Source organism: Grammomys surdaster, unplaced genomic scaffold (genome assembly GCF_004785775.1).
Source record: "Grammomys surdaster isolate TR1022 unplaced genomic scaffold, NIH_TR_1.0 100, whole genome shotgun sequence".
Lineage (NCBI taxonomy): Eukaryota > Metazoa > Chordata > Mammalia > Rodentia > Muridae > Grammomys > Grammomys surdaster.
This window is the reverse complement of record NW_021604579.1, coordinates 967,044-979,295: the sequence shown is the minus strand read 5'-3', so window position 1 is coordinate 979,295 and position 12,252 is coordinate 967,044. Positions and strand designations below refer to the sequence as shown.

General features: G+C 49.7%; 1 protein-coding gene across 5 annotated transcripts in view; it reads right to left on the bottom strand.

Moving 5' to 3' along the window:
• Positions 1-9,816: 9,816 nt before the first annotated feature.
• Positions 9,817-12,252, bottom strand: part of Nfyc (nuclear transcription factor Y subunit gamma) — a 63,381-nt gene continuing 60,945 nt past the window's right edge. For all 5 annotated transcript variants that reach the window (XM_028785064.1, XM_028785084.1, XM_028785057.1 and 2 more), the window contains 2 exons: positions 11,706-11,765; positions 9,817-10,660 (listed from right to left, as the gene is read on the bottom strand). In XM_028785064.1, the coding sequence (XP_028640897.1) occupies positions 10,541-10,660; positions 11,706-11,765 (180 nt within the window). In that variant the 3' untranslated portion in view covers positions 9,817-10,540. The remainder of the gene's footprint in view (positions 10,661-11,705; positions 11,766-12,252) is intronic.

Genomic DNA, 12,252 nt, shown 5'->3' with positions numbered 1-12,252 from the left:
ACCCTCCCCCGCCCCGCCCCGCCCCTCCCCCGCCCGCCCCGCGGCCGCCTTCCCAAATCGGGAGGGAGCGAGAGACGAGAGCACGGGGAGGGGGACCCGCGCCCGACGCGGCGGGGCTGGGCGCGCGGTCCGCCCAGTCGGTGTGTCCCGGCCCCGAGCGCGTAGCGCGGGCAGCGCGCCGGGGCCCGAGGCCGGGCGTGTAGGAGTGGTGGCCCTAGTGGCCGGCTCTGGGGAGGGAGGTTGGGACGTCTGGTCAGTGGTTGTGGAAAGTGAGGCGTGGACTGTGGAGTTGTGGCCGCGGTCGTTCGAGGGACACTCATATTGTGGAGTGGAGGTGTCTGAGTCCAGAGAAGTGCCTACTTGTGCGAGTTGGCTGGCCAGCCGTGGGTCTGCGTGGGTTCAGTGTGAGTGGGTGGGTGGGTGGATGGATGGATGGATGGATGGGAGTGAAGAAGGGTGTGGAGAGCCCGGCAGTGCAGCGCAATGGGTGGTGTAAGCGAGGAGGTGTGCCCGTCGGGTCGTGCCCTTGGTTTCTTGTGCAGGGTGTTTAAAATGCGCTGAGCGCTGAGTAAAGTTGGGACAGCAGTTTCCTCCTGCTGCTACTTGAAGGGCCTGGTGCCCTACAGCTACCGAGATGTATGGGGCGGTGTAGCTCACAGCTGAGCGCAGATGCGTCTCTCCTCGAAGTTGATGAAGGAGGAGACCAGTTGACCACCCCCGAGCAGAGGTGACGCTCCCTCCCTGATTACGGACCTGCCCTCATCTCCCCACCCCATCTCCGCCTCCGTGGAATCCCCCCTCTCCCATTCTCTAGCCAGGAAAGCTTGTTTATTAAGGCGGATAGGAAGTATAGAAGTAAACGCTGAGCCAGTACTAGGGGAACGGACAGGGCACTCGCAAAGGCCCCACCCAGGCTTTCTCTAGGAGCACCCCTCTCCAGCAAAAAGTTCTCCGGTGCCTGATCTCCGTCTGCAGCTGTGAGCTGGCTGGCCCTTTTCCTTAGCCCTCCTGACCCAGAGCTAAGTGATGATTCGGGTTTGCTGGTCCTTCTTCCCTCTTTCTCAGCCTAAAGCGATGGCCAAACCAGACGCTCCCTCCGCAGGCCCTGCCCCAGGGTGAAGCGCTTCCGCTGCAAACTCTTCTCCACTCCTGGGGAGGATCTCGGGGGACACAGCTAGCCGGAGGGGCGGGGGAAGGGGCGGGCTGCAAGCTCGATTCTCAGCTGTCAGCAAAGGCAGCATTGATCTGCTGAGCGCCAGAGCGGGAGGGCTGGAGGGAGGGATATGGGCCGGGAGGTTGTGTAGGATCCGAGGTCCTCAAGCTAGGTTTGGCAGCCAGCCGTACTCCAACCCCTAGCGACCCTTTCTTCTCCTGCCCAGCTGGGATGCATTCTGAGGTCTAACCTGAATCTCTCCCACTGCTGCTGGGACTGGGAGTGCGCAGGGCCTGCTGCTCCTGCATAGGTCATGCCCTGACCTACTGAGAACTGAAGGTTTCTAGACCTCAGGGCTCCACTGTGGTTGCAGTGCCAGGGCTAGATATAGCTATCTTCTCCCTATAAGCTGAAGACAGTATATCCCCCACCCCATATATGGCATTGCCTCTCCTGACTGGTAAACTACAGTACTCCATCAGAGGCCCAGGGATGGGACTCAAGTCAAGAATTCAAATTACACAATGGAAAGTGGCTGCTGGGGTCTTTTGAGGCTTTGATCTTAGCTGAAATGGAACTTGAATTCGGGTTGGCCTCATCAGCACTCGGACTATCTAAAATTGGGTCTGTTCTGGGAAATCTGATCCTCCAGTTGAGCACCTATGAACTCATGCTCCTCTTCCCATGTGGGAGACTGCCAGGCTTCTTCCCTCTGTGAATGGAACTCTGCAGGGAGAGGGTCTCGTCATCTTTTCCAATTCACAATCTATATTACTCCATCAAAGGCTGGGGCCAGGTAAGAGACCGTAGTTCTTGTAGGGATGGAAGCTAGATTTCAGAAGCACCTACAGAGGTCCCAGCGGGCATCTCTGAAGGTCAGCACCTCATGGAGGGTCATGTGCACTGATAGTGAGAGGAGGGAGGCATAGAGAGAGTTCTTCCTAGGGGGTGGGGGAGGTGACAATAGGAGGGCCTAGCAAAGTTGAGCTTCTGTAGGGTGTGTGTGTGTGTGTGTGTGTGTGTGTGTGTGTGTAGGAGGCAAAGGAGAGAGTCCAGAGAGGACAGGTGGCCACTCTGAGTGTTACTCAGTGGCCTTCCTGTGTCCATCCGGATTCCCAGGGCATGACAGAGAATGGACTTTCCCCACAGCAGCCTTTAGTGACGAAGACACTTTTCTGAGCAAACAGCTGTCTTTGGCCCCCAGGTCTAGCCTTCCTACTGGAGGGAGGTGGGGTACGCTGCGGCTTCCCACACACCACCCTCTAACTCCCACACCTACGCCCTTGACTCCACCCTCAGCAACTTCCTCAACTCCACCCCAGCTCCTTGGCAACCCTCCCTAGTCTTCTGAGCTCATCCCCTGTCCCATGTTTCTCCCTGGCTCTGAGTTTCTAGGGCTGTATAAGAACAGGCCAACTCCCTGATCTGCTGTAATCCATCACTGTCTCCATCATCCATCAATGGAGCAGGTATTGATTGTGAGGAAGGGTGGGGAGGGAGAGGGAGAGTGTTCCCTTTGCTGAGCAGCAGCTGTGGGCCAGGTCCTATCCTTTACAGAGAACAGAGTCCTGTGCTTTGTGGGAAATGGGCTGAGAGGTAGGGACACTCACCTAAGGATATACAACCGGGAGTGAGCTCACACTCTCTCTGCCTTGCGCTTTCCCAGAACTCATATGCCAGGCCCTTGACTGCCAAGGAGAAGGAATTCGAAGAGATGATTCTGAGTCTCTAGCACTGGCTCCTACCAGGGGGTTGGATGCCCAGATCTGAGAGCATCAAGGCCTAGAAGTGGCTGGCACCTTGGTTCTTGGGGGCAGGTTTATCCCTGGTATTGACTCCTGTTATGACCTCAGGTCATTTCACGGCTCGGATTCCTTGCTGGAGTGGGAGGGTTGACTGCACTCAGCAGTTTTCAGCCACTGTCAGCACCAGGAGTTGATTTTTTTTTTCTTTTAGCAGACAGAATCATAAGGTGGTAAAGAATGGCTGCGGTGAGGGCCTCCAGTCTCTCCTCACCTGCCTGTTTCTCCCTGATCTCTGATTTGTCTCCCCATGAAGCTGGCTACATAGTCCAGGTGGTCTCAAAATTGCAGCAATCCACCTGCCTATCTCCCAGTGCTGAGATTACCAATGCGTGCCATCTCACCTGACTTTCTCCTGAGTTTTCTTATAGCTGCTGGATTGCCAGAGACCCAAGGAGGGAGAAGCTGTCACTGGCAATGACAGAAGGCCATGAATCTTCTTTGGGACAGAAATGGAGGGGACTTGGAGAATTACTTTTATGGCCCACAGCTCCACAAGACTGCTGCTTCTCTTTCAGCATCTGCCAAACATGCTGGGAGCTCAGGAGATTCCTACCTGTTAGGCAGCCTCAGGCTGGGTGGAGACTTGCCCAGTAGAGAGGCTTCAGTGTGTGAGAACAGCCAGGGCCTGGGACAGGGAGGGTGTTCCAGGGCACAGGGAAGAAAGAAGAAATGTGGTTAGCAGCAGAGACTCGAGTGTCTGGGTAGCAGATGGGGCCTGAGCCCAGGCCCAGAGCAGAGGAGGGCTCAGGAGGGCCAGACACAACAACACCTGAAGGCACAGATCAGCAGAGGCTGCACAAATAGGAGACATTTATCTTACTGTTCAGGTGAGAACTGGCAGAAGGTGCTCACAAGGCAATAGTAGGAAGCCACTGAGGGATGTGGAAGCCTTCTCTCTTCCATATACAGCCCAGAATGGACAGAAGCCTTACGGACAGAAGGGATCTGAAGAACAGGAGAGGGCTAAGGAGCCCCTTCTCCCAGATCTGAGTGTACCACTCACCTGCTCCTTCCCTGGACCGAGCTTGTCTGGCCAGACAGTTCAGAGACACAGAAGTGGGGAGAAACTCAGAGAGGAGCGTCTCTGAGCTCAGTGAATGTAAACCCTCATTGATCTTAAGGCCAGAAAGGGGGACACCTAAAGAAGACAAACAAAGAGAAGGGGGTGTGGAAACAAAGATCAAATCCATTCCTAACTTGCAGGTTCCTCCTCTGTTCTTGAGACTCTTCCTCCTTCCCTAGCTGCTGGAGAGCTGGCTATGAAGATGGCCATGGTCCTGTGGGCCTCCTGGCAGGTCCTTTGTCTCAGCAAGAGTCACTGGGGCAGTAGAGCTGTTGGAGTGTAGAGGAAGGGCTGTGAGTCACCCAGTGTCATCTGGAGGCTCGAATCTGTTACTCCAGCTACTCAGAAGGCTGACGCTGGGAGATCATAAGTGCTAGAGTTCAAGGCAAGTTTGGGCAACTTAGTGAGACCTTGTCTCCAAACAGTCACAAAAACAGGGCCAAGGATGTATTCAGCAGCAGCGCGCTCGCCTAGCATGTACAAGGACGTGGGTTCAAACCTCAGTACAAACAAACGAACAAATCAAGCAAGCAGGCTAGCTAGCTCTCCTGGCAAAATAAACAGGTTAGGAGGCAGATTTTGAGAGTAGGAGGGACTGAAGATCATGAGTGCAGGGGAGGTGGGTCATAAAAGGAATGGCTAATATCTGGTAAGGGAGGTATGAGTTCAGGGGGGTCTTACAAGAGGCAAGAGTCTCACTGATACCACAGAGAGGCACAGAGAGCAGCACTTCCAGGGCAAGCTTGATCTTAAGCTATTTCAGGCTTCTTTGTCTCTGACCTCAAACCCCATCAAATATCAATAGAAGCTTTTTCTTGAAATGTTAGGTGGGGGAGATAAATGCTGGTTTTTTTTTTTTTTTTAAGACAGGGTCTTTCTTGCTATGCATCATACCTAAAGACCTGGAAAAAAAAATGGGATAGTCTGAAAGAAGTTTGATCCAGTTACAAATCTTCAAGAAGATAAAGGTAGAATCAGCATCTATAAAACAAAACCAGAAAGACACCAAGTAGACACACGCAGCAGAAATGAACACAGCTAATCTTGAATTTTAAAGGAACTGAGGAAATTGACATTGAAAAATAACAAACCCAATAGGCAAATTAGTAAATAGAGCTGGAGAGAGACTCACTAGATTAGATGCTAGAACTGGGAAAATCGCCAGAATGAAGTACAGAATGAGGGAATCAAACATGTGAAAGAAGAGAGATCACAGAACAAATGGGAATCTCAAGTATGTGTGTCATTACTCAGTTGATACTGAAGGGTGACCAAGCTTTTTCCAAAACTGAGACACGAGCTTCTAGTTTGAAGATCTACAAACTGCATAATAAGAGAGTACAAAAAACTAAAACCAAATACCTGCATCTAGACACCTTTTAGACAAAAGTGTAGAATATCAGGAATAAAGAGGAAATTCTGGCCGGGCGGTGTTGGCACACACCTTTAATCCCAGCACTTGGGAGGCAGAGGCAGTCAGATTTCTGAGTTCAATGCTAGCCTGGTCTACAGAGTTCCAAGACAGCCCGGGCTATACAGAGAAACCTTGTCTCGAAAAACAAACAAAAAAAAAAAAAAGAGGAAATTCTAAAAGCCACCAGAGAGAAAAGATCACTTATCTACAAAGGTCCAATAATTGAATTGACAGTAAACTTCTCATCAGCAACAACAGATGCCAAAAGACAGTGGAAGAACATCTTCAGAGTGCTGGGGGCAAAGGATTGGGAACCTTCATTTCCATCTATTGCCAAACTGTTGTTTAAATTAAAGGGCAAAATAAAGACATTTGGACACACACATTATCTTAGAAAGCTTCTGCCCCACAGATACCACCTGTTAAAAAGGCACAGAGCCTAGGGGGAGGGGCTGGGAGCTCACTCAGGTGCCTTGAGACTCATGGCCTGGAGGCTCTGATACACAGGCCAGCTGGGGCTCTGTTTCGGATCTTGCCCTAACTCTAGCCAGACAGAGGAACCCAGTCCAGCCTGACCCAGCTGGGACCCAGCTCGGATTTTCCCCTCTTGAATGCCAGCCTTGTTGTCTTCTTGTCCCCTCTTTCTGGACTACGGCAGTGGCATGATACCCAAGCTAGAGGTGATATCACTAGACTGGCTCTGGGGCCTTGAAGAGGCCGTGTCCAAACTACTCATGTGACTGGGCACTTGACCATCATAGGGTCTTCTCTTAATATCTCAGATGTCACCTTAAAAAGCTCTAGGTAGCTGGTGCTGTGGAAAGGGATCAACAGAGGCCAGGCTACATGAGACTGACAGCCGGCTGGTGCCCTTGAAAATTTTCTTTTTTGTTTCCTTCCTTTCTTTCTTTCTTCCTTCCTTCCTTCCTTCCTTCCTTCCTTCCTTCCTTTTCTTTGAGACAGGGTTTTTCTGTAGCCTTGGCTATCCTGGACTGTAGACCAGGTTGGCCTCGAACTCAGAGATCCATCTGCCTCTACCACCCAAGTGCTGGGATTAAAGGCATGTGCCAACATCACAACCTGGTTTGAGCAATTTCTTAACCTTCTGTACCTCAGTTTCTTCCTTATAAAGTGGAGGAGGCTACTCACTTATTAATATGATGTTGAAATGAGAGTCAATGTAGGACCAATATTTATATATACTTGAGTCAGGGTCTCATGTAGCCCAGACTGGCCTCAAACTTGCTATGTGGCCAAGAATAACCTTGAACTTCCTGTCCCTGTCTTCACCTTCCAGGTGCTGAAATTGTAGGTGTGTACTATTTATGCCCAGTTTATGATGAGCTGGGGACCAAACCCAAGGCTTTATGTTAGGCAAGCCCTCCACTCCCCAGTCTAGCTCTGTTTTCCTCCCCAATAATTTTTCTTTTTCTTTTTGTTTGTTTGGGTTTTTTTGTTTGTTTTTTGTTTTTTCGAGACAGAGATAGGGTTTCTCTGTATAGTCCTGGCTGTCCTGGAACTCACTCTGTAGACCAGGCTGGCCTGGAATTCAGAAATCCGCCTGCCTCTGCCTCCCAAGTGCTGGGATTAAAGGCGTGCACCACCACCGCCCGGCTCCCCAATAATTTCTTACAAGGTCTATCTCAGAGGGCCCTGCCTAGCAGACCATCAGTATTCAGAAAAAGAAAAAAAAAACCCAAAACAAAACTGAACAAAGAGCTACGAAGAGCAGAGAGATGGAGGATGTGTGCAGGTGCTTCAGTCCACAACAGCAGGATCTCGCCTGGCTTGTTCTCAGCTGGAGGCAGACTGTCCCAAACAGTCTCTGACATGCGCACAGGGTGCCAAAGAAATCCCTGCTGCACAGCTGTGTATGTTGTTCTAATAATAGTCTGTAGACGTTGATGTAGGCGCATCGAAAGAGTCCTCGCTGACTCTGCCCAAGGAATTAGAAGTTTCTCAGTGAGAGCCATTTCAATTGGGCTTTGATGGATATATATGAGATCAATAAATGAAAAAGGGCTTTCCAGGCACTCGGGCCAGCACATTCTGAAAATATGGCCGCAAGTTCCGAAACCCAACCCGTTAGTACAAGAACACTGGGTACAGTCGTGGCCAGTGGGGGCAGGCAGGAAGCAAAGAAACAAAAGAGGTGAGGAGGACTGTGGACGGTCTACTTATCTTCAAACAATACTCCAAAAGAAGGAAGTTTTCTGTCCTACTGTTATCACAAAGGACCTTCTCTTCAAGGGGTTTGTTGGTGTCTTAGCAGAAACAAACAAACAAACAAACAAACAAACAAACAACCGATCGCACCCTTTAGTTCTTAGACCGATCTCAAATAGAGAAGACGATGTAACTAGACGGTAAGGACCCAGGTAAGGGCGATATGCTGCCCCCTCGTGGCCTTGGCCAACCTGGGCAGCAAGGCATCAGCCACGTTGTCCTCTCAAAACCCCAGGGGTCTCCAATTCCTACCAAACCACCGGAGAGCAGTACCAACTTTATTTACTATTCCATGTACACTCAGGGCTGGGTCAGGTGGCCTGGGGAGCCGAGTAAAAGCCAATGAGAGAGGTTAATGTAAAGCTTTCTTCTCTCATAGTCCCTTCCCCCCTTCAGATAAAGCATCTATCTGGAGATGAACAGGGGTCAGGAGACCAAGGTTTGTGTTTAACCCCACCCTTCAGAATGACCTTGGACAAGTCATTGTACTGGACCTCTCAAACTACCAGTAACTCAGGGACTGTGCTCAGTCTTCCTGGTTTCTGAAGGGTCACCGTGAAGATCATAGTTAGATGGATGGGAACATTCGGAAATGCTCAGAGTGCTCCGGATGGATGTAAGGGGATCTTGTTAGGGATTAGATAGGGGCTCTTTGGGGCTGGACCAAAGGGTTTGCTTACATCTGAATGGGCCCTGCTGGCAGGTCCATTTAAAGGGAACGAGCTGTGCACAGAAGCTGCTGGCCAGTCGCACCAACTGAAATACTTACAAGAAAAGAATGAAGTCTGAATTAATGCAGGTGGTAATTGAACATTCAAGAATGAGTGGGAGGGAAGCAGGGTGGAACAGAGGGCACCAGGAAACAGGATACAGCCCCTCTGCTGTGACCAGGCCCTTTTACCTGTCCAATGGTGTGACTTCCCACACAGGAGGGTTTGTGTGGGACAGATGGAAAGGCAATTTGGAAATTAGAAGCACATGTGGGCTTTCCTAAGCCTACTTTCTGACAGTTAGTGATGAGATACTTAATCTTCTGTGGTAAGGGAACTCTATCCAATACCCTTAAAACTAGGAAAAAGAATTCTGCAAGACTGTTACTTTTCTTTACAGTATGAACTGAACCCCTTACTTGGTCCTAGCCTTTTGCTTTGGTTGCCAGGAAGCTCAGCACCAAATCATTTCAAAATTATGTAGGTCTTGATACCTAGCATATATGTGCTCTGATTTTATGATCCCAATTTCTCATTCAATGTTTTTTTCCCTAATCCTAGTTTATGGTATCAGGTAAGGTATACGTAAGCAAATGATCACCAACATAGCCAATAGTCTTCCCTCTTTTGCCCAAAGAGTAAAGGGTAATTTGGCCAGACCTGAACCCCAGAACTTGGGACTTACATTTTAAGAGGTGTGGGCCATCAGTTTTTCCTATGTCAATGCCTACCCTACCAGGCAGGTTTACAGTGAGCCATCTGTGGCAAGGGAATCCTAGGGATACCAGGCCTCAGCGTGGAGGGTCTAGTATGAGCCTCTTCCCTGCACAACCTTACACCCTCTGAGCCCAGAGCCCGGGGAGCTGTGTATCAGATTATGGCAAACTGATCTTTGCTTTTCCTGGCACTGCACTATCACACAGTGACAGAAGGCACAACTATGGCTGTAAAGACAAGGATGTCAGGAAGATTGCTCACTGCTGGCTTTTCTGCTGTCCCTGCTTCAGTGGACAGGAAGTAGGCTCTGGCTATAGAAGCCCTGACATGATGGATGGCAAGGGTCCTGAGCTGCCCTCTATGGCTGATCCAATCCTTTGGTGATAAGAACTACAGCAAGCAGTGGCAAGAGCCACTGTACCAAGGAAGGTTGCAGAGATTTCCTGGGGTCCTTGTTTGCTAGAGAAGCCAGTGCTCTCCTGGAGAGATGTCCCCACAATGCCATGGAAGTGGTTCATTTGGGTGAGGCGACGCTTTTATGAGCAAGAGACAAGTTCTGATGAAGTTCACTTGTAAACCAGTGAAATCTCAGTTTGCAAGTTCCCTTGGCTTTGTACACCACCTCCTCACAAGTAGTTTCTGACATCCAACCTTGAAACAAATCAACCTTTCCAAGCTTTCCCCAAGTGAGTAGCCCCCATGAATGTCCCAGACACAGAAACAGATTCTCAAGTACCAAAAAATGAGATTTATTGCATTTCATGCAGTTTGAAGTCCATGCAGCAACGGAGATGAGCACAATCTTTAATGTATTTAAAAAATAAAACAGTGGGCAGAACAGTGCACAAAGTCCTGGTTCTCCTGGGTCTTGGAGAGGAGGGATGGGAAGGAAACCAGCTCTCTGTGGAGAATGAGTTCATGGTCCACAGGCGAGAAGTGTTTCTATATCTTCTGGATGTAGGAAGGCTCTGGGGAAGGGGCAGAGAAGAATGCTGGTGGAAAGGGTATGACCCTTTTTTTTCTGAGGGCAGAACTGGCAGAATGGAAATCCTGTACACCCTTAGGAAGGAAGAGCACAGGCTGCCCCTTAGCAGTGGTGGTGAGTGCCCAAGCCAGGAAACACACAAGAGAATTATTTCTTCAACCACACGTTTCAAGAAAATGCCATAAATATGTTATTTAATATTCTTGTTTCATAGCATTGGACACATAGCTCAATATATTGAAATATTGATTCCTTGGAGACAAAAATGGAAAAAAGAAAATAAAAAATATTGCATCTTTCTGTTGTAGAATCTCAGTCCCCAGGCGTGGAAAGTAGTGCACCAGTATCTTAGCCTGCAGGAGGCAATGAAGTCCCGGGTCCTCTGGTGAGGGAGGGTATGTCCCCATCGCCTGGGGCTCTATGGCAAATAATGTGTTGGGTGTCCTTGGCTTTGCCAATTCAGGCCCTCAGTCTCCAGTCACCTGAGGGGTCTGCCCATCAGAGGGCTGGTTGGCTGACTGAATAAACATGGGCTGGGTGAGGTCTTGGCCTGCAGGCATGGTGACTTGCTGGATCTGGTACAGCTGCTGCAAAAGGGTAGAGGAGAATGAGGTCACTCCTGAGATAGAGGCAGACAGCTCTCTGTAGGCCTCCAACTGGATGGGGTCATAGATACCTTAACTACTACCCACTAAAAAGTGTCAGAGGGAAGGGGGGTGGAGTGGCAGCCTCTGTAGGGGAGGGAAACAACAAGCAGCAGACAAGGGGGCCACCAGACTGCCATGTGAGGTAGTTTAGTGGACACCTCTTGTGTCTTTCACTTCTTTCTGCTCTACAGTTAGCTCAAACTTGCTGCATCCTTTTCTGCTTTGACAACTATAAGCACTTGACCATGTATTAGCACCTTGTAAACCAGGATCCTCAGACCTTTCCTCCAAGGGATCTGTGCAAGGAGGTGGTCTGGTGTTAACATTTACTACAACCAAGCTCGTCAGAGCAAAGAAGACAAGGTAGGGCAGTCGAGCCTCCTGGTTTTGGGGGCCCCTAAAAGAAACCACCCAGAGAACCCCTGACCTAAGAACTTATTAGCACTGGTCCTCGCAGAGACCAGAGGGGCCAGAAGTCAACTCTTCTCTCTCTGGGCATCAGAGAACATGACATTGTACATTTTACCTATGTCATCCTCAGTGGATCCAGAGACTATGCTGTGAGAGAAAAGCAGGTGAGCAGAGAAGACCCCTCTTTCTTAGGTATCTAAGATTATTCAAGCAGTCAGATGTACCTTTATTTAAACTAATCCACACATCTAAGTGTCCTGGAATAGGAAAAAGTAGTCCTAGAGAAGGAACCAGAAAACCTGCATTTTAGTGAGGCCTCTAGAACAATAACTAAGCAAACTCGGAAGAGGCACATCCCACCTCTGGGGCTCAGGTCACTACCTGAAGGATGGTAATTTGAACTGCATAACACTTAAGGTTTTATTTGTTTGTTTCTGGCTCCCACAGCCTGCAACCGTAAAGGAGCACTACATGTATAACAATGTTTGGTCCACTACTAGGGAGAGAGCCCTACCCATCCCAACCCATATACTGTCTGCCATCCCTGGACTCCAACTGAGTCTGGGTCACTTACCTGTCCATCTGTGAACTGGCTGAACTGCTGCTGTCCTTGCTGGACCTCTGTCTGTGTGATCTGTAGGGAAGCACAAAGACAGAGTAGGCATGTTAGCTGCAGGGTCAGCCCACCACATGAAGACCAAATGACACATGCCTGCAAAACGCTCAGAGTGAGGCATGCCACGGAGTGGGTGCTTGACAAAGGCCTGCAGAGCAAGAGTTTCTTTCAGTCACCATCCACTCAGGATTAGCAAAGATCTAGCCCAACAGGGACATCAGAACCACCATCTCCCCTCAATGAGGAAACACAATTCCTCAGCTTTAAAGTCATAGTCACGGCTTTGACTAAAAGCCCTAAAAGTTTATTTTTCAGCCAGTGAAAGCAGGCTGCAAAATGAAGGGCAAAGTGGTGAGTGGTCCCTTCAATCCTTGGAAGGTGGGCTCCAAACCAAGGCCGTATCACCCAGATTATCTGACTGCAATACGAAACACCCAGTGAGCAGCAGCCTTGGCCCTCACAAGCTATGAAGTACTTTTTTCCGACACTCAGTGTATAGTCCTGG